We start from the raw sequence: 27,168 nt of genomic DNA, 5'->3' as shown, positions 1-27,168 counted from the left end.
TACAATTCTTATTCATTGACTTTGTCAAAGCCCTGTACAAAGACCACCAGGGAAACCTGCTGATCATATAAAGCTGGGTTTCCTGCACTTGCTGAGCCAGCACCACCTTGACAGTCTCAGGAGTGCCTTAAAAGTGGGGAAGTTAGAGTACATAAATAAATTTTGGAGGCTGAGGTTAGTCATAGGGTGGTTTTAGGTCAGAAATTAGCACAGTTTGGGCAGGGATTGGTTAAGTTTGTAAACTAGTCTAGTTGCTGGAATAGTCAGTGATCTTAACTTTGGAACACAGGAATTCAAGCTGAGTTACCATTAAATCTATTTGTCTGTAGCTGCGCTGACCAATAGAAATAGACTGCAAAGCACAGTCTATTTCTCTTATCCTGCAAGGATAATGTAAAATTTTCTAGCGGCATATTTAAAAAGTAAAAAGAAACAGGTGAAATTAATTTTAATAATATATTGTTTTTAATCTGCTCTATCCAAAATATTTCAACCTGTAATCAATATAAACATTAATAATGAGGTATTTTACATTGTTCTTTTCATATTGTGTCTTCAAAATCCAGGATGTATTTACACCTACAACACATCTCAATTTGTTCTAGCAACGTTTCAATTGCTCTATAGCCACATGTAGAGGCTACCATATTGGACAGTGCAGATATATTGTCTTATCTTAGAACAAATGGATCTGAATGTACTGATGTTTAAAACAATTTTGTCTTAAATAGTTTGTGCTTTATGTCATGATTTGGCACAGTATATCTGTACTGCAAGTCATAGTATAGTTTTATAACTTGTGGTTTCTGTTTCATTTCTCACTTTTATGCATAAATCTATGGTTTTCCGTTAGCATGCCATCATTAAAGCAACATATATAGAGAGAGATACAATATATAATTTACAAGGAGAATGTAAGGTTTTTCTTGTATGCTTGACAGACTGTCTACTAGGCTAAGCTTTTGCTTCCAGTAGGTAGAATGTTTCATCAAATTTTCTAAAGCTAGTGAGTGTTTTGAACAACAAAAAATATTGCCCAGAAATGGCTAAATCTTGCATATATTGTACTGACACTGTTTCTATTAATTTTATGTGATGCTTTCTTTACAGTTGACAAAAGCATTTTACATACATTCTCATTTGTTATCACTAAAGATATTCCTAGATATTATCTTTGAGCTTTTATGTTTACATTTTGAATTTTATTTTATTTATTTTTTATACAGCAGGTTCTTATTAGTTATCTATTTTATACATATTAGTGTATATATGTCAATCAAAACCTCCCAATTCATCCCACCACCACCCACCCTCCCACCACTTTCCCCCCTTGGTGTCCATACGTTTGTTCTCTACATCTGTGTCTCTATTTCTGCCCTGCAAACTGGTTCATCTGTACAGTTTTTCTAGGTTCCACATATATGTGTTAATATACGATATTTGTTTTTCTCTTTCTGAATTACTTCACTCTGTATGACAGTCCCTAGGTCCATCCACATCTCTACAAATGACCCAATTTCGTTCCTTTTTATGGCTAAGTAATATTCCATTGTATATATGTACCACATCTTTATTATCCATTTGTCTGTCAATGGGCATTTAGGTTGCTTCCATGACCTGGCTATTGTAAATAGTGCTGAAGTGAACATTGAGGTGCATGTGTCTTTTTGAATTACGGTTTTCTCTGGGTATATGCCCAGTAGTGGGATTGCTGGGTCATATGGTAATACTATTTTTAGTTTTTTAAGGAACCTCCATGCTGTTCTCCATAGTGACTCTATCAATTTACATTCCCACCAACAGTGCAAGACGGTTCCCTTTTCTCCACACCCTCTCCAGTATTTGTTGTTTGTAGATTTTCTGGTAATGCCCATTCTAACTGGTGTGAGGTGATACCTCATTGTAGTTTTGATTTGCATTTCTCTAATAATTAGTGATGTTGAGCAGCTTTTCATGTGCTTCTTGGCCATCTGTATGTCTTCTTAATATTGAGCTGCATGAGCTGTTTATATATTTTGGAGATTAATCCTATGTCCATTGATTCGTTTGCAAATATTTTCTCCCAATCTGCGGGTTGTCTATTCATCTTGTTTGTAGTTTCCTTTGCTTTGCAAAAGCTTTTAAGTTTCACTAGGTCCCATTTGTTTATTTTTGTTTTTATTTCCATTACTCTAGGAGGTGAGTCAAAAAAAATCTTGCTGTGATTTATGTCAAAGAGTGTTCTTCCTATGTTTTCCTCTAAGAGTTTTATAGTGTCCGGTCTTACATTTAGGTCTGGAAACCATTTTGAGTTTATTTTTGTGTATGGTGTTAGGAAATGTTCTAATTTCATTCTTTTACATGTAGCTGTCCAGTTTTCCCAGCACCACTTATTGAAGAGACTGTCTTTTCTCCATTGTATATCCTTCCCTCCTTTGTCATAGATTAGTTGTCCATAGGTGTGTGGGTTTATCTCTGGGCTTTCTGTCCCATTTCCTTGATATATATTTTTGTTTTTGTGCCAGTACCATGTTGTCTTGATTACTGTAGCTTTGTAGTATAGTCTGAAGTCAGGGAGTCTGATTCCTCCAGCTCTGTTTTTTTCCCTCAAGACTGCTTTGGCTATTCCAGGTCTTTTGTGTCTCCATACAAATTTTAAGATTTTTTGTTCTAGTTCTGTGAAAACTGCCACTGGTAATTTGATAGGGATTGCATTGAATCTGTAGATTGCTTTGGGTAGTATAGTCATTTTGACAATATTGATTCTTCCAATCCAAGAACATGGTATATCTCTCCAAATGTTTGTGTCACCTTTGATTTCTTTCATCAGTGTCTTATAGTTTTCTGAGTACAGGTGTTTTACCTCCTTAAGTAGGTTTATTCTTAGGTATTGTATTCTTTTTGTTGCAATGGTGAATGGGATTGTTTCCTTAATTTCTTTCTGATCTTTAGTTGTTAGTGTATAGGAATGCAAGAGATTTCTGTGCATTAATTTTGTATCCTCAACTTTACCAAATTCATTGATTAGCTCTAGTAGTTTTCTGGTGGCATCTTTAGGATACTCTATGTATAGTATCATGTCATCTGCAAACAGTGACAGTTTTACTTCTTCTTTTCCAATTTGTATTCCTTTTATTTCTTTTTCTTCTCTGATTGCCGTGGCTAGGACTTCCAAAACTATGTTGAATAATAGTGGTGAGAGTGGAAATCCTTGTCTTGTTCCTGATCTTAGAGGAAATGCTTTCAGTTTTTCACCATTGAGAATGATGTTTGCTGTGGGTTTGTCGTATATGGCCTTTATTATGTTGAGGTAAGTTCCCTCTATGCCCACTTTCTGGAGAGTTTTTATCATAAATGGGTGTGGAATTTTGTCAGAAGCTTTTTCTGCATCTATTGAGATGATCATATGGTTTTTATTCTTCAATTTGTTAATATGGTTTATCAGATTGATTGATTTACGTGTACTGAAGAATCCTTGCATCCCTGGGATAAATCCCACTTGAGCATGGTGAATGAACCTTTTAATATGTTGTTGGATTCTGTGTGCTAGTATTTTGTTGAGGATTTTTGCATCTATATTCATCAGTGATATTGGTCTGTAATTTTCTTTTTTTGTAGTATCTTTGTCTGGTTTTGGTATCAGGGTGATGGTGGCCTCATAGAATGAGTTTGGGAGTGTTCCTTCCTCTGAAATTTTTTGGAAGAGTTTGAGAAGGATGGGTGTTAGCTCTTCTCTAAATGTTTGATAGAATTCACCTGTGAAGCCATCTGGTCCTGGACTTTCGTTTGTTGAAAGATTTTTAATCACAGTTTCAATTTCATTACTTGTGATTGGTCTGTTCATATTTTCTATTTCTTCCTGGCTCAGTCTTGGAAGGTTATACCTTTCTAAGAATTTGTCCATTTCTTCCAGGTTGTCCATTTTATTGGCATAGAGTTGCTTGTAGTAGTCTCTTAGGATGCTTTGTATTTCTGCAGTGTCCATTGTAACTTCTCCTTTTTCATTTCTAATTTTATTGATTTGAGTCCTCTCCCTCTTTTTCTTGATGAGTCTGGCTAAAGGTTTATCAATTTTGTTTACCTTCTTAAAGAACCAGCTTTTAGTTTTATTGATCTTTGCTATTGTTTTCTTTGTTTCTATCTCATTTATTTCTGCTCTGATCTGTATGATTTTTTTCCTTCTACTAACTTTGGGTTTTGTTTGTTCTTCTTTCTCTAGTTCCTTTAGGTGTAAGGTTAGGTTGTTTATTTGAGATTTTTCTTGTTTCTTGAGTAGGCTTGTATTGCTATAAACTTCCGTCTTAGAACTGCTTTTGCTGCATCCCATAGGTTTTGGATTGTCGTGTTTTCGTTGTAAATTGTCTCTAGGTATTTTTTGATTTCCTCTTTGATTTCTTCAGTGATCTCTTGGTTATTTAGTAACATATTGTTTAGCCTCCATGTGTTTGTGTTTTTTACATTTTTTCCCCTGTAATTGATTTCTAATCTCAGAGCGTTGTGGTTGGAAAAGATGCTTGATAAGATTTCAATTTTCTTAAATTTACTGAGGCTTGGTTTGTGACCCAAGATGTGATCTATCCTGGAGAATGATCCGTGTGCACTTGAGAAGAAAGTGTAATCTGCTGTTTTTGGATGGAATGTCCTGTAAGTATCAATTCAATCCATCTGGTCTATTGTGTCATTTAAAGCTTGTGTTTCCTTATTAATTTTGTCTGGATGATCTGTCCATTGGTGTAAGTGAGGTGTTAAAGTCCCCCACGATTACTGTACTGTCGATTTCCTCTTTTGTAGCTGTTAGCAGTTACCGTGTATTGAGGTGCTCCTGTGTTGGGTGCATATATATTTATAATTGTTATATCTTCTTGGATTAATCCTTTGATCATTATGTAGTGTCCTTCCTTGTCTCTTGTAACATTCTTTATTTTAAAGTCTATTTTATCTGATATGAGTATTGCTACTCCAGCTTTCTTTTGATTTCCATTTGCATGGAATATCTTTTTCCATTCCCTCAGTTTCAGTCTGTATGTGTCCCCAGGTCTGAAGTGGGTCTCTTGTAGACAGCATATATATGGGTTTTGTTTTTGTATCCATTCAGGGAGCCTGTGTCTTTTGGTTGGAGCATTTAGTCCATTCACATTTAAGGTAATTATCGGTATGTATGTTCCTGTTACCATTTTCTTAATTGTTATGGGTTTGTTTTTTTAGGTCCTTCTCTTATGTTTCCCACTTAGAGCGGTTCCTTTAGCATTTGTTGTAGAGCTGGCTTGGTGGTGCTGAATTCCCTTAGCTTTTGCTTGTCTGTAAAGCTTTTGATTTCTCTAATGAATCTGCATGAGATCTTTGCTGGGTAGAGTAATCTTGGTTTTAGGCTCTTCCCTTTCATCACTTTAACTATATTGTGCCAGTCCCTTCTGGCTTGTAGAGTTTCTGCTGAGAAATCAGCTGTTAACCTTATGGGAGTTCCCATGTATGTTATTTGTCGTTTTTCCCTTGTTGCTTTCAATAATTTTTCTGTCTTTAATTTTTGTCAATTTGATTACTGTGTGTCTTGGTGTGTTTCTCCTTGGGTTTATCCTGCCTGGGACTCTCTGTGCTTCCTGGACTTGGGTGGCTATTTCCTTTCCTATGTTAGGGAAGTTTTTGACTGTAATCTCTTCAAATATTTTCTTGAGTCCTTTCTCTCTCTCTTCTCCTTCTGGGACCCCTGTAATGCGAATGTTGTTGTGTTTAATGTTGTCCCAGAGCTCTCTTAGGCTGTCTTCACTTCTTTTCATTCTTTTTTCTTCATTCTGTTCCACAGCAGTGAATTCCACCATTCTGTCTTCCAGGTCACTTATCTGTGCTTCTGCCTCAGTTATTCTGCTATTGATTCCTTCTAGTGTATTTTTCATTTCAGTTATTGTATTGTTCATCTCTGTTTGTTTGTTCTTTAATTCTTCTAGGTGTTTGTTCTTTAATTCTTCTAGGTCTTTGTTAAACATTTCTTGCATCTTCTCGATCTTTGCCTCCATTATTTTTCTGAGGTCCTGGATCATCTTCACTATCATTATGCTGAATTCTTTTTCTGGAAGGTTTCCTATCTCCACTTCTTTTAGTTGTTTTTCTGGGGTTTTATCTTGTTCCTTCATCTGGCACAAAGTCCTCTGCCTTTTCATTTTGTATGTCTTTCTGTGAATGTGGTTTTCCTTCCACAGGCTACAGAATTGTAGTTCTTATTGCTTCTGCTGTCTGCCTTCTCTTATGTTTTTTTTTTTTTTAATTAATTAATTAATTTATTTTTGGCTGTGTTGGGTCTTCATTGCTGCATGCAGGCTTTATCTAATTGTGGCGAGCAGGCGCTACTCTTTTTTGTGATGTGCGGGCTTCTCATTGTGGTGGCTTCTCTTGCTGCGGAGCACGGGCTCTAGGTGCGCGGGCTTCAGTAGTTGTGGCACGCCGGCTTAGTAGTTGTGGCTTGCAGGCTCTAGAGTGCAGGCTCAGTAGTTGTGGCGCACGGGCTTAGTTGCTCCGTGGCATGTGGGATCTTCCTGGACCAGGGCTTGAACCCGTGTCCCCTGCATTGGCAGGTGGATTCTTAACCACTGTGCCACCAGGGAAGTCCCCCCTCTCTTATGTTTACATTTTGAATGAAATTGTTTTTATAAAGGGTAGGTGAGTTGTCAACAAAATCACAAAATTATTCAAATGAAAAGTATTTTTAAAAGCACCGTATATCTGTTGAAGTTTTGTTCATACCTACAGTTTTTCCAAGTGATTACAGATTGTTCAGTAGTTTAGGTATTACTCCTTAAAGTGTATGTGTGTGAGGGGAGGGGTGTGTGTGGGTACATACATATAATATTTTCCCTTCTTTGTTTTGTTCTCCAGCAGCTTTCCTGTCTTCTATTATTTCAAAATAATTGCTGTAGATTTTTCTTGTGCATTCAGTTCCACTTGAATGCAATTTATTTGCCACTTGCCTCTTTCATAATTCCGTAGTTTGCAACTTGTAAATCATGCCTTACTTTTACTTCATGAAAAAGAAATTGAGGTTCATTCAGAACTTCCATACTGTGGTATATGAGCACCTTCACGTCCTTGCGTGATGACAGGGACGAATGGTATTCATTTGTTTATTTTATTTATTTCACACTTACTTGGTGCTACGTTATGCTGCATAACGTACTAAGTGCTTTGCAAATATCTTCATAGCATCCATGTAAGGTGGGTATTAGTGTTATCACCATTTTTCCTATGAGGAAACTGATTCACAGGGAGGTTAAGTAGCTTGTCCATTTCTATTGAAATGTGAGTGCTTATCAATGTGCTGTGATTTACGAATTTTTACTTCTGTCCAACTTCAGAGCAGCAGTGTTATTCTGGCTGCCACTGGTCATCCCAGTGAAAAGACTTTTTTTTTTTTTTTTGGCTGCACTGCATGTCTTGCGGGATCTTAATTCCCTGACCAGGGATTGCACCTTGGCCTTGGCAGTGAAAGCACTGAGTCCTAACTACTGGATTGCCAGGGAGTTCCCAAGACTGATTATCTTGTGTATACCATTGTAAGAATAGTGAGTTCTATCTGCTTTTTCCTTTTTATTTCTTCTTGGCTTTTGTCTCCTTTTTCCTTTCTCAAATTGTGCCTTGAAATCCCTCTTTTGAGTCTTTGCTTTTGGAATATTGTATATACCCCATAGTCTCATTGAATGAGGATAGTCAGAACATAGCCAGTCCTCTTGCTTGTTCTTTTTTCTGTCTCCAGAAGCTGTGACATATTCTAGTGACAGTAAAGGTTTATGGAAAGAGTAATATATATGTTCTCTTACATAAACATGTATTTATGGTTATATATTTATGTCCATATGTAAATTTTTTTACATTGATACCTCACTTTTTATGAAGTAAAATTCCCACAAGATTTTGGGAATAAAATTAATTTTTGTAAGTTGGGTCAGTTTAAGAACCTCCAAATAGCTATACCTTAAAAGGAGGTCCTACTTTAATTATTTTTCAAAAGCAAATTAAGTGAAATTTTTTCACTTAAGTAAACAGTTTCCTCAAAATAGTGTTTGAAACACAAATTGAAGTAAAATGTTAGGGTTTTTCCAGCCCTCTATTAGATGTGGGAGAGAGATTTAAAATTACAGGCAGAAAAAAAAACCACTTTAGAATTATTCATGTTTTTGCTTTCCCCTTGTTCCTATGGGGTTCAGCTTAATGAATAAGAAACAATAATATCTCAATAAGTAGTTACCATACAACTCTTTTTCACACACACACACCACACCAGGAATGGTAGAAAAATAATGGTTAGATAATAACAGAAATGAGAATTATTAACTAGGAATGATTATCCACCTCCATGCAGAAGAGCACAATGGTTTTAAGGCCCAGAATTGCCTGGGTTTGACTCCTGTCTCAGATACTTTCTGTTTGTTATCTTTTTGCCTCAGTTTTTTCCTAAAATGAGATAATAATAGTATTTACCACCACAGACTCTTATGAGGAAGAAATGAGATGAAACATGTAAAGTGTTTAAAACTGTACTGGGCACATAGCCAGTATCAATCAGTTCTGCTATTATTTAATTACAGGAGTTTTTGTTAGCCCTGTTGCTGGTTTAATAAGAAGAGAAAGGTTCTGGGATATGTTGAAGTGGAATAGGGCATGCTAAGTAAGCCTCAAAAGAACACCCTAGGGCTTCCCTGGTGGCGCAGTGGTTAAGAATCTGCCTGCCAATGCAGGGGACACGGGTTCAAGCCCTGGTCCGGGGCGATCCCACATGCCGCGGAGCAACTAAGCCCGTGCGCCACAACTACTGAGCCTGCTCTCTAGAGCCCGTGTGCCACAACTGCTGAAGCCCGCGTGCCTAGAGCCCGTGCTCTGCAACAAGAGAAGCCACCGCAATGAGAAGCCCACGCACCACAACGAAGAGCAGCTCCCACTCGACACAACTAAAGGAAGCCCGTGTGCAGCAACGAAGACCCAACGCAGCCCAAACAAAACAAAACAAAACACCCTAATGAGGTTCAGATGAGCAAAGGTGTATGAAAATGCTTTTGGAGATGTAAAGTACTCTATAAATAAAAGGTAATAAGAGGAAATCAGATTATTTGTTGCCTTAGTATGCTGGAGAATGAATATTTGCAGATCTAACTTAACAGATAATGGTAATATTCCCCTCCAGATCCCCAAATTTGACTACCAGGGAAAAGATTTAAGGCCACACCAAAAAAGTCTTTAAAATAAAGTTGGACTCTTTTGTGGTAGAATATTATTCTGAAATTCGGCACATTCACACACAAATTAACCCTGATACTGTCCTGGAGAAATGGTTTCCTAAGCTACATCCTTAATGTTAATAGTATTTACAAACAAATCTTATCTACTTATAGCCTATAGCATATATTTCCTTTGAAGAATCTCTTCTAGGGTCCTTCCAAATTTCTTGAGGAAGTTGGACCCAGGTGTTCATGCAAGTCTCTGTGCCTCTGGCCTTCCTTTTCTGGAAGCATATTTGATCTCTCTGTCATTTGTGCTCCCATAATTCTAAGCGCATAGCTCTGTCACTGCCTTTACCTCATTATATAGTAATTATCTGTAAACTAGACAGCTGGCTTATGGACAGACTATGTATGCCTCACTTAACCTTTTAATCTTTAATGCTTGGCATATTAAAGTTTTCAATAAATATATGCGGAATAAATGAAGAAAGAGTAAAACAGCCCTCAGCACACTTGGCAAAATCTTGTTAGCACTAACATTTGAAAGTGATAAAGAAAGCTGTTCTTCTAAGAAATATTCTGTGATGTAGATATTTTGGAAATTCTGCTTGAACTTCCCTTAATCTAAATTATTGCATTTTACTGTATAATCTCTAAAGTACCTTAAAGTAGCGTGACTAGAATGATACAGGCTTCATTTTGAGCTAAATTTTTTTAACCTTCCAAATACCAAATATTTTAATAAATGTAGATGCTTTGCATTTTAGGTACTTTAACGTGTTCACCTTAAATGTGGTAACATTTAAATGGAAGATTAGGCTAAGGGTTTATAGATGTTCTTTTCTTCCTGGAATTCTTACATAACAAATGATTTGTGTGTGGTTAGCCTTCTTCAAGGATTACCTGATTTGTATTAAGAACTGAATTTAAGATTTAGTTTCCTCATCTGTAAAATAGAGATTATAATATCTATCTCATAGGACAGTTGTAAAGGTTAAATAAAATAATGCACGTAAAGTACTCAGCACAGAGTCTGGCATATATTAATTATCTGTTATATGGTAGCTATGACCGAATAAATTCTACAAGGCTTATTATGAAAAACAGTATACCCAGCCGTTTCCCTCTCTCCAGAGGCAGATTGGCAGCTATTTTTATAAACCAACATTATCTTGTGTCAGAGACAGTTGGGCATAAAGGGGGAGTAAGCCTGTTCAAATTCAGAAAGAATAAAGCTTTAAAAATGGTTAAGACAGGGCTTTTGACCATACTATCCTATTATATTTGTTTGGTTACTCAGTCTGTTTTTATTATTGGTCTCATCTGGAATTGGATGAGATTGTACAATAAACTTGAGAAGCAGGGTTTGTTTTTTTTCCCCTCCAGTATTTTGTATTAGAATTTTTTAAATGCATACTGAAGTAGAGAAAAAACAGCAAAACATAACAACATAACATGACATAGATATGGTCTTAGCAATAACTTTTTTGAGATTGCTTTATATAATGTAGGGAATTCAACAATTATTTTGTTTTTTAATATAGTGACGATAATAGAAAAGATTAACATAGCTTAATATAATTATTAATATAGCTTAATAATATAATGTTACCTTATGCATGGTAGCTTTAAATGTTCTGGTTCTGTGTAAATATTTTATTTGTTGATGATTTTTTTTATTGTGGTAAAATATACAAAGCAGGGTTTTTTGTGGTTTGTGTTTTGTTTGTTTTCCCTTCCATTAGAAGAGAGGGGTTTGGAAACTGAGAAAAAAATCATACTTCTCTTTCTCTGGTTCCAGTCCATCAACGTGGAGTGAATTTTTTTGGTACTCACCACGTTCCTTGCTTAAAAAATAAACACACAGCACATTGGTGACCTCTCCAGTGGTGGCCAGGGAGTGACAGTGAAAAGCTATATTCCATAGCTCTTAATCTGTGTGTATGCTGAGCACGGCATCATCTGTTGGTTTCTGAAGTGGAAAGAACCCTCAACAGGTGCTAGCCCAAACTGGCAGAGTTGTTACTTTATTGCTTTCATTGCCATAGGACTGTTTGCATAAAAGCAGCTGTGTTTTGCTGATCAGTTTTTAAATACAGGGATCAAAGGATAACAGGGGGCTACAGCAGAAGCGTTCACATTGCAGCCCATCACATTCTGGTGAATCTGCGAATTCTGCTGTGTTGCCTCACCTAACCATTGAAGCCAAACAACAGTTGAAATGAATAGCAGCAGGGCATCCTTTGGTGTTTATGGATATAGGGTATCTTTTGAAGTCTAGTAGTGCCTTTAGGTAGATGCTGGAGCATATCATTCTTTTTTTTTTTTTTAAGCTTTTTCTGTATTTTAAGTTTTAATTTTATTTTTGGCTGCGTCGGGTCTTAGTTGCGGGATCTTCGTTGCAGCACGTGGGATCTTTCATTGTGGCGCATGGACTTCTCTCTTGTTGTGGTGCGCGGGCTCCAGAGCGTGTGGGCTCTGTAGTTTGTGGCATGCGGGCTCAGTAGTTGTGGCGCACGGGGCTTAGTTGCCCCGCAGCATGTGGGATCTTAGTTTCCTGACCAGGGATCAAACCCGCATCCCCTGCATTGGAAGGTGGATTCTTTTTTTTTCTTTTTTAAAAAAATAAATTAATTAATTAATTTATTTTTGGCTGTGTTGGGTCTTCGTTTCTGTGCGAGGGCTTTCTCTAGTTGCGGCAGGCGGGGGCCACTCTTCATCGCGGTGCGTGGGCCTCTCACTGTCGCGGCCTCTGTTGTTGCGGAGCACAGGCTCCAGACGTGCAGGCTCAGTAGTTGTGGCTCACGGGCCTAGTTGCTCCGCAGCATGTGGGATCTTCCCAGACCAGGGCTCGAACCCGTGTCCCCTGCATTGGCAGGCAGACTCTCAACCACTGCGCCACCAGGGAAGCCCGGAAGGTGGATTCTTAACCACTGGACCACCAGGGAAGTCCCTGGAGCATGTCATTCTTAAAAGGTTATAAATGGGATGATCTGGGTCTCTGAAGGACAGAGTACATCACTATAAGACAGGAATCTCTGGGATTAAGAAAAACTCATCAGAAACAATAGATGACATGAAAAGATGCTGTTTGTGGTTAATATAGCTAATAACTGCTTGTAGGTCTCTGGAGGAATATTACAGACATCCTTAGAAATATAAATGATACATATTGTGATGATGGATGGCATTAGTTATTTGCCAGTTATTTACTGGCTGTACGGTTGCCTTTTGAACTTTACTACTATGTGGTTTAGGTTTAATTATCTGGATCCTTCAGTGGCTCCTGAATGGAACAACTGGAGTCAAGACTTTGCCTTCCTTCAATTATAGCTCAAGAAAGTTATTAGGTCTCATGTCCTGTAACTAAAGTAGATGATTTGTAGGTAGAATCATAGTTCCTATTAAAACCTTAGGAAAGCTTTTTTCTTTCTTTAAATAATAGCTTTATTGAGATATAATGCACATACCATGAAATTCATTCACCCTTTTAAAGTATACAATGCGGTGGCTTTTAGTATATTTACAGTGTGTGTCAGTCATTACTATCTAATTTTAGAACATTTTCCTCATCCCCAAAAGAAACCTGTACCCATTAGGTTTCACTCCTCATTTCCCTCCTGCTTTCCTAGCCCTAGGCTATGACCAATCTACTTTCTGTCTCTGGATAATTTGCCTATTTTGGACATCTCATATAATTGGAATTATACAACATGAGATTCTTTGTGACTGGCTTCTTTCACTTATCATAGTATTTTTAAGGTTCATCCATGTTATAGCATATCAGTAGCTCATTTTTTTTATTGCTGAATAATATTCAATCATATGGATGTACCACAATTTGTTTTATCTGGTCACCAGTTGATGGGCATTTGCGTAGTTTCTGGAAAATACGAATAAAGTTGTTTTATGAAGTTTTTATAAACATTTGTGCAAAGATTTTTGTATGGACATGTGTTTTTATTTACCTTAGGTAAGTTCTTAGGAGTGAGGTTGCTAGGTTGTATTGTTAAGTGTATGTTTAACTTTATAATTAAATCCCAAATTGTTTTTCCAAAGTGGCAGTACCATTTTACATTCCCACCACCAATTTATGAGAGTTCTGGTTGTTCCACATCCTAGTCAGCATTTGGAATTGTCAGGGTTTTTTGTTTGGGATTTTAGCCATTCTAATAGGTGCGCAGTTCTTTGTTAGTTTTAAATGAAAATCTTACAGTATGAAACCATCAGGACGATGATTTTAAATGCAAAGGAAGCATTTACTGAATGCCTGTTATATGCCAGGCCCTCTACTGGGTGATGGAAATATGGAGAAATAAGATATATCTCTGCTCCCATGGAAGTTACAGTTTATTGAGGATGTCAGGCATTATTGCTAACTATATGGGGTTAAGATATTGGGGAGGGGATCACCAGTAGAGTCCAACTACACCTAGAAGTGGGCAGTTTTGTGGAAGGATTTTGACATTTATGATCAGTAAAAAGAAAACAATATGAGGAACCCTATGTACCTTTGCATAATGTTCTAAGATAGGTTTTGGTCGTGAAGGTCAAGCTCTTCCTACGTTATCATGTCTAATAATCAGGACCTAATAAGCTACTTGGGATAATATTCTGATGCCTAACAGTTTGGGGGCAACACCAGCTGGTCACATATGCACAATAACCAGGGAAAGGGGAACTTAAATTTTTTGTAGTCCTTGGAACCTGCTCTTTTGACCCCTGTAGTTACTGTTTTCCCTTTCTGAGTCCATCCTGGGTCTGGCTTTCTGCCTTTTACCTCACACACTGCTAAACTGTATAATCACTCCTCTTAAAAGTGCATATGGGGGGCTTCCCTGGTGACGCAGTGGTTAAGAATCCGCCTGCCAATGCAGGGGACACGGGTTCAAGCCCTGGTCCAGGAAGATCCCACATGCCATGGAGCAACTAAGCCCGTGCGCCACAACTACTAAGCCTACACTCCAGAGCCTGTGAGCCACTACTGAGCCCATGTGCCACAACTACTGAAGCCCGTGTGCCTAGAGCCCGTGCTCTGCAACAAGAGAAGCCACCCAATGAGAAGCCCGCACACTGCAACGAAGAGTAACCCCTGCTCGCTGCAACTAGAGAAAGCCCATGCACAGCAACAAAGACCCACTGCGGCCAAAAATAAATAAATAAAATAAATAAATTTATATAAATAAATAAATAAAAGTGCATATGGGGGCTTCCCTGGTGTCCAGTGGTAAAGAATCCGCCTTCCAGTGCAGGGGACGCAGGTTCGATGCCTGGTCAGGTAACTAAGATCCCACATGCTGCGGGGCAACTAAGCCCACGCGCCTCAACTAGAGAAACCACGTGCCGCAACTACAGAGCTCAGGCGCTCTGGAACCCGTGTGCCACAACTATAGAGCCCACACACCCTGGAGCCTGCGTGCCACAATAAATAAATAAATAATAAATGTTAAAAAAAAAAAAGTGCATGTGTACTTAGCTCTGAACTGTTTACCACGGTCAGAAGTGGTAGCAATAGGCATTTGTACTTTTTGTCCAGTTGACCCCTTCAGCATTCACCCAGCTAGATCTGGCCTCAGTATGAAGGTCATTTCAGGTGAATAAGATTCCAAGAGCCATGTTTCCCTGTGTTTGATAAACTGGGCCTCTTATCGGACCTGTGTGGCAAACAATTGAGAAGAGCTGTGAAGGAAGATTGGAGGTGGCATGAAGCGGGAAGAGACTATGTGAAATTGCTGGGTCGTGCCTCAAGTTGTCATGCTCATCTAATTTTTGAGCATCAGAGCAGGTCAAACTATTTTTTGCTTTCTTAAAAACTTCTCAAGAACCTTAGCTTCATTTGCTGTTATACAGCAAGGAAAAATATGATCTGATAAAAAGTTTAAAGTGATTGGAAGTCATTCTCATGAAGAAAAAGATGAGAGTCATGATTTCTTTGTGTATGGCTATATCCTCTAAATTCTTGAGAATTTCTTTCATGGAAGACTGGGTTTAACAATAATGTTAAAAAATATTAAAATTCATAGCAGGTGCTGATCAATTTTTTTTTTTTTTTCTGAAGACAGAAAAGCAAGAGAGAGTTCAACTTTGTAAGGACTTTAGGTTGGCTATAAGGAGCATTTGCTTGCTATTAAGGGACTGAAGGAGAGTCTACAATCACGTTTTCCAGAGAGCTACAAATATGATAGTCTCATTTGGGATGGTTAAAATTTACCATTGACTGAAGGACTTGCTACCTACTGAAGATGGGATGAAAATCTGCATTTGAAAAGTTTTTTTTTTCTCTTCCCCATAGGTTAGCGACATTGATTTTCTTTTATTTGGGAAAGGTTTTAATCTTCGGGCAAATGTTTGTCAAGCTGCTCGGTACTATAGTAAAGTTCAGTTTGATACAGGAACCTCATGCTTTTGATAGGTTCTGACAAATAACAGCAGTAATTGGTTTAGAGCTATAAATTCCTAGACTTCTACTTTGTGATACATAGAAATTTTATATTACTAGTCATCTAACTGTTTCCTGCCCTTATATAGTATTTGTTATTAAATGTTTTGTCTGTTCTTTCTGGTACTCTTAAGCATATTCTGAGCTTGAACTCACTACATGTTGATCTTTTGGATATATTGCCTCTTTGATTTTTACTCAGGGCTGGCAGGTTCTATAGATCCTTATGTTTCATTAGTAGTGGTGTCCTTCATAGAAACCAGGGATCAGGAAACGATTGTGCCAAAATAGACCAAGCATGGAAGAGATGCAATTAAAGGAGCAGAACAGAAATTTTGAGGAAATTGGGGGATAGGAAAGAAATCTCGAAATCAGAAATTATTTTATAGAATATACACTGAGATGATTACTTTGTTCTTTTAACATACTCACTATGCATTTACCCTGTAGGAGGCATGTGTGTATAGTTGGGTGGGGGAGAGGCAAGAACATATATTAAAAGGGACCTTACCTCAGAAGCACAATTTTGGTCAAAGAAAGCAAGTTGCAGAACAGTATGCATATTTTTACATTTAGGAAAAAACATAAAACAATATATATTTTCTATGTATATGTGTGTCTGTGTCCATATATATATATATATATATATATATATATATATGTGTGTGTGTGTGTGTGTGTGTGTATATATATATATATATATATTTTTTTTTTTTTAACATCTGAAAGAATATGTGCCAAATGTATATAGTGGTCTGAAGAGAGTGCAAGAAGGCAGGAGGATTGGAGACTTTTGCTTTTTCTGTAATATTCTTTGTGTGTGTGTGTGTTTGAGAAGAATACGTTCATATTTTAATTATGTAATTAAATATCCATTTAAAAATAGATAAAGAATATTCATTACCCTTAAACAGTGTTTATAGTGTAGGTGGGGAATTGAGATAGTTTCAAGTAATGTAAACTAGTTAGAAAATAAAAGCAGTAGGGTAGAAATTCAGGAATGACTAGTTTTGTGGGTTAATTCTCTTTTATGGGTTGAATACACTTAACTTTGAAATGTTTTATCCGTATGTACATATATTGGAGCCATATGATAAATAGAAAAACCTTCCTTCAGGAATTCCTCCTCTTTTTTTTCTGTATCATTTCACAACCCCATTTATCCTTTGCTAACCCTTTCAAACATCTGTCCTCCTTTTGAGTTTTGATCTTGTCTGTGCCCCTTTGTTCCCAGCCAAGCCCCCATTGTTCATGGGACACACGGCAACTGATCAGTGTAGAGCATTGGAGCATTACTGGTGTGGACTTGAAAGTCACAGACCTGGGTTCACATCCTGATTTCTGACCGGCTTTGTGACTTTGAGCAGTTATATAACCATGATTAATTTTATCATTTGGTTCCAGAGCTGCTTTTTTTTTTTTTCAGATGTTCTTGGCTCCTTGCAGCTTTGACCTTATATCTCTAGGAGAGGAAATGTCTGGGGATAAGCCAGAAAGGGTAGAAGAGGGTCCTGGATTTCTCTCCCAAGAAAAAGGCAGGTGAGGGCTGGTAGAGGCAGGCCTGGGGCTGTCCTGGAGGGTAGATCAAGCAACTACTTGAATTTAACTGGTTGTCAGTAGAACAAGGGTCATTGACCAAGGGCAAGTGAGGGTTAGGTTGCCTGTGTGGAAGGGTGGGATCAAAGAGTCCTGTCTCTGATTGTGTCAGTATGAGGCTGAAGTGGGTGTTTGTGAAAAGCATTTAAGGTGAAGGGAGTAGGAGGAAGTCAAGGAAGCAGTACACGGGGAGTCCTTAAGAGCACAGTCTGGATTTAGCTGAGTCCTGGCTCTGCCTCTTACTAGCCTTGTAACCTTGAGCCAGTTACTTATCTCTTCAAGATTTTATTGCTTGATTTATAAAACGGGGATAAAAGTTACCTACCTCATAGAGTTGTGAGGGAATACATTTAGCATTCTTAGAACAGCGCCAGGCACATATTAAGTACTTGATAAATTTATAAATATTAAGTCAAGCTAGGGGAAGAAGGAAAGCAGGCCTAATGAACTATATAGTGGGGGTGGCTGCCTTTGTGTACATCTGACTGATGACATCCGTCCTTCGTTATCTCCAGAGAAGAGTCAATAATAGGAAGCATTATTTATACATGTTCTAATACTTCCTGATGTGTTTGCTTGTTCAAAACACACTTAAAAGATGTTTTCCTTATTTGTTATTCCCTATACCTGGAAACAAAACTTATGAAAAAGAAAGACCTTAAATGATTATTTGCCACTTGTAACCTTTGCTGTTAAATGATAAATTGCGGACTTGTTTTCTCTATGCATAATTTCTGTTGACTTTCACTGCAGATGTTTTAGTTTTTCTGTCTTTTTTGTTTTTTCTTGCCAGTTAATCAGTTATTTCAGCAACATTGACTACTTACAAAACTAAGAAGGATGAATCGTATGCAAATATAAATTGATGAAGCATAGATAGAATTAATTTTAGTGAGAAAATAAGTCTCTCAGTACTTATTGAAGTTTGTTCAGTTAAGAAGCCTGTGCAAATTCTATTGTGCATTTCACATGTTTCATCTGCTGAGCACTAGTGAACCCTGTTAGGTTAGCATCCATGAACCTCTGGGTTCTAAAATCTATGTTCCAGTAGTCTGAGGTGGCATCACAGAAGTCTCTTTGTGTTTTCCCTAATATTCCAGTAGCCACCACAGTACAGACCCCTTGTACGTTTGTCATATAGCGCTGAAAATAACCATAAAAAGAGAATTATTATCACCCCCATTTTATAAATGTAGATAATCAAGGCTTAGAAACTTGTTCAGAGTGACATGCCAGCAAGTGGCAGAGCCAGAATTTGAAAATTAGATGTCTGATTTCAAAGTTTGTGCTTTTAAAAACTAGGCCACCACCTGCTTCTCTCATCCACAATCAATTGGAAGACTGCAAAGCTGACCCTTGGCAAAGTGGCCGGGCTTGTTTATTTCCTGCTGCTATCTAGTCTCTCCCCTCACTTTACTGTCCCATTTTTATGATCAGATTCATGAATGTAAAGGCTTAACTTGAAGAATCATCCAGTCCAGTGGCTCTCGAGAATCTAGCCAGTCATAAGAATCACCAGGACGTTAATTTCTTTTAAAATTACAATTAAGTTGGTTTTAGCCAGAGCCCAGGGACCTGCATTTTAACCATTCTACATGTGATTTTAATAGTCTGACAGGTTTGGGAACCACTTCAATTACATGAATCCCCTCCAAATACCCCCTGCAATTTTCCTGACAGGTAGTCATCTAATATCTGTTAGTCTTCTGACAGGAACTCACTACCACCTTGCCAGGAAGTTTATTTCATTGATAATTAGATGCAATGCTATGCTTCTATAGGGCTTTCATTTACTGTCCTATATGGATTGGATTAACTTCTTTGGACAGATTTTTATACTCCTTAGATATTGGCTTGGAGGTCAGATCCACGTTTGAATCTTCTCTGAACCTTACCTTCCTTGTGTAAAAGGAGTATGTTATTTTCCACCTTGAAGGATAATATCAAGAATTAAATGAAAAAAATAAACTGTTCTGGCTGGAAAGATACTAAAATCAGCCAGATTTTTTTATAGTTTTATAAAAAACTATAGTTTTTTTTATAGTTCCAAACAGCCTTTTTTTTATAGTTCCTTCACCTCATCAGCCTTTTTGGAAATAGTCCCACTTCTGCAGGGTTCTAGTTAGAAGTGTGGATATGTATGATAGAAGGCACTTAGACACATTCTGGGATTGTCAGTGCCAGAAATAGGCTGTCATTCTGACTACTCATCAGCACACTTTTTTACCTCTGGCTTTTTCTTTGGACAAAGAATGTGATACTCATTCTTACGGGTACAAACTTGCATTTCTGGAAATTCAGCTTTACTCCGTAAGTAATTGGAGTTTCCACTGATAACTTGAACCCAAAGCAAAACAAATGATCAGCGGCAAGACCCTAAAGGCAAAAGGAAAGACCTTCTTCAGTTATATAGAGACCAAAATGGAGAACCAAAGAAAATATTCCATGTCTCCTTCTTACCCATCAGTAGAGATAGGTAACTGCTGAGTGTTAGTTAAAAAGGAAAAAAAATGGGGTGGAGGAAAAAAAATGGGTAGAAAGGAGTTGGGGGGCAGCAGTAAAGAAAGAAATGTTGAGCACTTGCTTTTTGTCAAACATAATGTGAGTAAAATGAATACTTAAGTAATTTCACCCTAATCCTCACAGGTAAGAAAGATCCCATTTTACCAATGAGAATACCGAAGACATCGAGAATGACTAAGACAAGCCTCACGCCTGGTTAAATGACAGGTCCAGATTCAAGACACCTAGGATTTTACAGAATGTGATTTTTAAAAAAATTTATTATACACACACAAATATATGTTCTTTAAGAAATAGATGTGACTTAGTTTTTATTGTATTGTATACATTCCTTTGTTAAAACACCTGTCATACTCTTATTTTAATTGGTTATGTCTCCCTCTACCAGTTACTTAAAAGCAGGGACTGAATCACCAGGGCCCAGCCCTACACTTGTGCGTTAAAGGCTTGTAAAAATGGAATATCTCTCTGTGGCATTTGATAACATCTGTGCCCTCCACCCCTACTCCTCATGTGTGAGTTAAAAAAAAAAAAAAGTATACTATTGGAAGGGATGTTATAAATAATCTAGCTCAATCCTTTCATTTGTATAAAGGGAGGAATTTCAGGCACAGACTAGAGATCATGAGGTACCCAAAAGCTCCTAATTGACTGTATTTCTAGCACTATTGCGTTCTGGTTCTCAGTTCAGGGCTCTTCTTCGGACCTGCGTCCAAACTTACTGCATTCATTCATTCAGTAACCCTCTGGGTTCCTCCTCTATGCTCAGAGCTGAGGAAATGCCACCTTCCTTTCTGCCTCCCTGGATGGATATACAGCCATGCTTTCCAGAAGCCGGAAGAAAACAGCCTCCCAAGATTTTAAGACTTAAACTAGAAAATGATCACTGTAGCTGAGATTTTTACCTGTTGTATCCCTTTTTGCTCATCAAGGCAGTCATTTTGTTATTCTGTTGCTCATAGGGGAGGATAAGTGGTCATTTGCAAAACTGGATAAACTTTTCAAGACCCTGAAAATAATCTCTCATTGCTGTGGTTTGATTTGGTGTGGTTGTTGATGTTTATGACTGTATTGCTTTTCTTTAGCAAAAGCAAACTAAATCTGCTGTTCTATAGTATTAAGTTAGGCCATGAACTGCATTTCCTTTTAGGCTGAGACTACTAAAAATAATTTGTAGGTGATGGTCTCCCATGGGCTTCAGTGAAATGCAGTAGAACAATTTTCTTCTTCACTTAGTTTGTGTTAGCTCTCTGTTTTCAAAATGTTTTTGAATCTAACATCATGAAATCACACTACCTTGGGTTAAAGTTTTTTTTCATGTGAGTGCTTTTCAAAAGGTAGTTTTAGTACTTTGGACACATTTTAATTTTTATAAAGTGTATCTAATGTATGGAACTTATCAGTAATAATTATTAAAGATACCCAATGAAATTACATTGAAACTACAGTCACCTTTTGATTTTTCAGGGAAGTGATTCTGTTTGTAGACTGAGAGTTCTTAGTTATGGTCTTCCTCTAGGGAAAAAAAAAAGATCTCTATTCATTTGAATAGAATATTCAGTTGATAGTAGAGGGAGGGGGTGAAGGGTGGAGGGCAAAACCAATTCACTTGACTCTTCCTTTTGAATTTACTTTTTTAGTTCATTTGAGAGAAAATTAGTCTGAAGTACTGGGACATATATATTAAAGAATTATTAGGGTAAAGGATACAATTTAATTAATTATGGAAACTCGTATTAAACTTAATGTTGCCAAGTCATTATTCTTTTTTTTTTTTTTTTTAATTTATTTAATTATTTATTTAGTTTTGGCTGTGTTGGGTCTTCGTTTCTGTGCGAGGGCTTTGTCTAGTTGTGGCAAGCGGGGGCCACTCTTCATCGCGGTGCGCGGGCCTCTCACTATCGCGGCCTCTCTTGTTGCGGAGCACAGGCTCCAGACGCGCAGGCTCAGTAGTTGTGGCTCACGGGCCTAGTTGCTCCGCGGCATGTGGGATCTTCCCAGACCAGGGCTCGAACCCGTGTCCCTTGCATTGGCAGGCAGATTCTCAACCACTGCGCCACCAGGGAAGCCCCCAAGTCATTATTCTTAATGAAAAGAATGTGTTATTAAAACTACCTGGAATTTTGATTCATGTCATCAATCCGTGGCAAGAAGCAAATGATATGATTATTAATTTTATGAAGTAATTTTATGTATTGTCTTGTTCTGTTTTTATTTTTAGGACCGGAGTAGGCCCTATGACACTTTTAACTTGCACTCGTTGGAGAACTCCTTAATGGATATGATAAGGACTGATCATGAGCCTCTGAAAGGTAAACACTACCCTCCCAGTGGCCCACCAATGAGTTTCGCTGATATAATGTGGAGGAATCATTTTGCAGGTTAGGAATATTCATATGTCCATTCCTTGCTTGGTGTTTTAAACAAAAATCAGCTTTTTAATAATTGTGGTTTTGTTTTTGTTTCTTTTTTGTTTGTTTGTTTTTGTTTGCTTCTGTAAAGCATTGTGGAATGTATTTAAAGTTGATTTTTTTTTAAACCTGGGTTCAGCTACCTACCATAATCAAGGTTGTTTGCTTTAATCATAATGTCTGGCAGAAGCACGTGTTGGGTAGCTGAGGTCGTGGTTTATAGCATGAGACCAGCAGCCAAGTTTTTTGGGCTTTGTGTATTTGAAATGTTTAGCTGAACCTGGATAATTCATTTAAGTCCAAGTATACTGCAAGGAAGTATGAGATTTAATCTCCAAAGACTACTTCAGAAAACTTTGTAGAAAAGGGTTTCATTTTATTAAAATACAATCACTTTCCTAGTGTAGGAAATATCGCTACACAGACTTAAGAGCAGACAGTGACCCTTTGCATTCTCTAAGGCTAAACACAAGGAAAATGTTTTGGGTTAAATATAAGGCAGAAAGTCCCAAGGTCAGCTGTATTAGGACTTCCTATATTTAGAGCCCATGTAAATTCAGGATAGAGGCTGATGTTACATTCATGATTACAGATAGTTCTTATTATGCGGTATAGGACTTTTCCAGGGCCCTGTGATATTTTAAGATACTGAAATGGAAATTTTCTGTGGAAATAGCCACTGTACTTGGGTTTAGAGACTAACTATCTGAAAACTGGAAGCGTTAGCCACAAGGATGCCCGTCTTATACGAACCCTTATGTCCTCTAGAGTTGTGAGGAATTTGATCCCCTCTGGTTCTCTTCAAGCTCTTATATAGGGTATGACTGACTGTGAACCTGATAGTCATTTCCTCATGCCACACCAAAAATCTATTTCATCATTTTCTTGTCATACTCATGATTTTCTGCTGCTTTCCTCAATTTCCAGTGAAAAGAAAGTAGTTAACAGGCTATGAAGAAAATAAAAGATTTTGAGAAAAGCTATATTTTAAGGCCTTCAGAAGTAGGAAAAAAGGCCTCTCATTTAGTCATTGTTATATTTAGTCACTGTTACCACATCTTTCTTCAGTAAAGATTAGGTACATGGTAATTTCACTTAGAAGTGAGAATGGTGTTTAAAAAAAAAAAAACAATATTCACAGACTGTTTTGTGTTTTTAGTATCTTCTAAGGCTACATTTGTCTTCCTTCTCTACCTCGAACAGCTGTAAGCCCATCCTAATTATTCTAAAATATTCAGTCCTTGTTCTTTATGCATACCTGTTTTATCTTGGTCTGTATTCTTCTAGCAATAAAAGATTATGAAAGGATCTTAGATTATAGTCTGTAAAATAATTTTCTAGAATTTTGTGAATATTGATTAAGCAGGAGCTGTTCTGCCCTGTTGAGAGTAGCACTGTCAAAGTGTAAGGAGGGTACCTCACTATGGGATAATGTAAATACCTTATTCTACTTGTGATGGCCCCTTTTTTATTTTACGTCCAACTACCTCTGCATAAATTTCTCCACTACACTTGCAAATGTGAGGTTTCATCTATAAAAGCCTTCTGAATTGTACTTATAGATATAATATGTCCTAATAAGTTGGAAGGCACTTAACATGTACTTTTTTACAGCCTGAGTATGGTTACAACCACCCACATTGATTTCCTATGAATGGACTACTTCCCATGGTCAATTACCTCACCCTGTTATTGTCCCCTGGTTAGGGTGTTTGAACTTCAGGCTTCCCTTTTGCAGCTGGGAGACTTTTACGTTTGGTTTATGGCACCATGTGTTTGATCCTTATTACTTCTAAAAACATAATTATGATGCTAGCGTTTTAAGGGAAAGATTTTCAGTAATATTTGATTTTAAAAAATGGAGCAAATTATAATAATTAAAAGATAATTTAAAAATAAAAGAAACATTGTCATGATGTATATTTTAAAAAATTTTCCATATAATAAACATTATGTTTTTACCTTGTCTTTATAATTTATTGATAGACCTTAACTTTGGACTCTTAGGTTGTTTCCAGCTTTTTCACCATTATAGGTAATGCTGCCATGGATTAGTTCTTGCATGTAGCTTTTTCTTAAGGTAAATTCATAGAGAGGGTCTCTGGCTCAAAAGATGTAAATGTCTAGGTGAATTGAGCTTTAAGAGAAAGGTAGTAGGATAGGGGAACTACCACATGGCTTCTGTATGAATCTGTCCAGAAACACTTCCCCCTATCCATCCTGTTCTTCCTCCTAGCTTTAATATCCTCTTGTTTTACTTGAACATTATTTTGAGGGTCTTAAAATTCAAGTTAGAGAGTCATTGGTTTTTTGTGTGCTTATTTGTTTTGGTGTTTTTCTATGGATTTAGGTTTTCTTTAGAAAATAATACATTCTTGCTCTTGGTAAGAAATTCAAGTAGTACATAAAAAGACAAAAAGGAAAGTGAAAAAACCACCTGAGACTTACTACCTAGAGATAACAAAGATTATTATTTTTATTAATATTCTTCCAGACATTTTATATTCTCTGTATAGGAAATGAAATTTCAACTCAGCCTTTCTGACTTTGCAGTCATTCAAACCTGGGTTTGAATTCTGGTTCTGCCTTTAGTTGGCTATTGATCTAGATAAATTAGTTAGCCTCTTCAAAGCCTTAGTGTCTTCATCATTAAAATAAAGCACCTACTTCATAGAGTGGGTGTGAAGGTGAGATAAAGTCCCTGACACTAGAAACTGCTCAGAGGTTATCTGTGATTTTTTTACCAGCAGTGGTAGTGGTGTGCCTACTGCCTGGCCTGGGTAATAAAGTAAACCTTTATATCCCTACAGGATTTACTTCCTTCCAGCTAGACTGCAGCTAAGTGTTGAAAGCTTTCGAATGCAAGTTGTCAAAATTGTGTATTTGCCATAGATATAAGTAGTGATTATTGAAGGATAAACATTCTGTCATTATCAAAAACCACCTAAAGGAGAAAGAAAAATAATCCTCCTAAGTTTTGTTGGCTTTACAAAATTTTATACCTGAATAGTGTAAAGAAAGTATAATAAAGTAGAATATCACATTCATGAAAAATAAAAGTACTTCATGATGTACTTAAAGTGAACATGGTGAAAATAAGTTCACAGTGATATTTCATCATATAAATGTATTCCATAAGAAATCCCTTTATTCAACTGTTCTCTTGATTCAGGCAGAAAAAGGGTTAGTGGGAGAAATGACAGAATAGGAAGTTTAGGAAGTAATAAAACTTGTTTTAGTAAAGAGCTTTAACAGTTTTCCAATCATATTTCTACCTATACTAGGTCAGCCTTAAAGATGTTTGTAGGAAATTTTAAAATTTTAAAAATTAAAAAAAACCTCCTCCCCATGTTAAAAATGTCAAGTAATGTAGAGAAAAAGTCAAACTGAGCTTTCTTCACAGAACCCTGAGGAATGTCTTCTGCAATGCTGCTCAGATCACAGAACCCTTATTTAAACAAAACTTAATTTAAATAAAATAAAAACTAATTTTGGGGGGGCTTCTTAGATCTCAAACTACAGTTCTTGATTGTAGCAGAATAACATTTTAATAATTACCTGTTGTCTCTTACCATACCTTAGGTATGACTTCTCCTGTCGTTCATTTGAGAAAATGTCTCCAGGAAATGAGAAGGAGGGTTTTGAGAAGGGTGATGAACTAATGAAAACTATCCCTTATTTCTTTTCTAAGTACAGAAATCCTTGGGTCAGTAGAGGTATGAGTGAGGCCTGGGTGGGAAGAATTGTCCTCTGCCCTCTTTTCTAGTGGATTCAGGGAAAGCCAACTCTCCTCATGATTATGAGGATTAGGGGGATTTCTGGCATCGGGAGAGTTAGGATTAGGAAAGGGGAAAATGTTCCTCCCTGCACCCTCCTTACAGCTGTCCCCCGACTTGCTACCAATGATGAGGGTTCACCTAGCCACTGGGGAACCCCTCTGAAAACCCAGGGACGTAAGGTTTGATTATTCATACCGTCTCTTGGGATTATTATTCAAAGAGGACAAAGTGATGAGAGAGAAGAATAATAGGGAAAACCCAACACAGTGCATTGGGCAGGGTAGGTGACATTATGAAGCAAGGTCCCATTGCCTGGCTGGGGTAGTACAATATAGCACAGTCCTTGGCAAAAAACAGGAAGGAATCATCCTTCTCTCATCCTGTGTAGTCTCCCTGTTATAACAGAAGAGTAGGCTTGGCTGGGCACTTGGGGGTAGTGCCTGATGAAACATTTTTGTATATTTGAATTTTCTCTTCCTTCACCATTCATGGAACTGAAATTTGAAAAATGAAAAGAGCAGGTGTCGGTTGAGAACTGATATCAAAGGGTTTGTTTTTCAAATGTATACTGAATCTGGGAAAAAATAGCAGCTATCCTCTGATAATAGTGCTTTAAAACATTTAAATTGACAGAAACTTGGAAGAAATAATGCCATCCCCTTGGTATTATAGAGGCATTTTTCTTTATTCATCATAATTTAAATTTAGTATTATAGAGCCTTTCAGAAAATTGGTCCCTTTTGTGGAAGGTTGAGGTCACCTTGTTTTAGAAAAAGTGCACCTTCATTCCATTTAGTTTATTTAGAAAAATATACAGTCTCTTTACGTACTTGAATTATTACTCCGGTTCTAATTTTGTACTACCTCCCTTTGGCCCATATCCGTCTGCCTTGTATAAAAGTTTGCAGATTCCAGAAACTGTTAGGGCACAGGTTCGAAGTTAGCAAGAAGTCACTGTTCCTCTTCTACACAAAAGGGAAGACAACAGATAGAAGTTGAGTGATTTTGTTTTTATAGGTAATTCCCATTAATTTGCCCAGTGATCCTTTCAGTATAGCACTATAATCACCTGAGAGTAAGAAAAAGATAAAGGGTTCTTTAATCCTGGGCACTACCTCTGGAAATTCTGATTTAATTGTTCTAGAGTACAGACTGAAATGAGGCAATGTAGGCACAAAGGAATTGATAACATACCAAAAATTATTCACAACTGGTATGCAAAGAAACAAGGATTTGAC

At 37.3% G+C, this 27,168-nt stretch overlaps 1 protein-coding gene across 10 annotated transcripts in view; it reads left to right on the top strand.

Annotated features, from left to right (window-relative positions):
* CPEB3 (cytoplasmic polyadenylation element binding protein 3) overlaps positions 1-27,168 on the top strand; it is a 180,159-nt gene that overhangs the window by 47,278 nt on the left and 105,713 nt on the right. For 8 of the 10 annotated variants that reach the window (XM_082339444.1, XM_082339443.1, XM_082339448.1 and 5 more), the window contains one exon: positions 21,962-22,121. In XM_082339444.1, coding sequence (XP_082195570.1) covers positions 21,962-22,121 — 160 coding nt within the window. The remainder of the gene's footprint in view (positions 1-21,961; positions 22,122-27,168) is intronic. The other 2 variants (XM_082339445.1, XM_082339446.1) reach the window with 1 other exon arrangement.

The sequence above is a fragment of the Balaenoptera borealis genome, assembly GCF_965194805.1.
Source record: "Balaenoptera borealis genome assembly, chromosome: 10".
Classification (NCBI taxonomy): Eukaryota; Metazoa; Chordata; class Mammalia; order Artiodactyla; family Balaenopteridae; genus Balaenoptera; species Balaenoptera borealis.
Note: the sequence above shows the minus strand (reverse complement) of the source record. Positions and strands in the feature narration are given on the sequence as shown.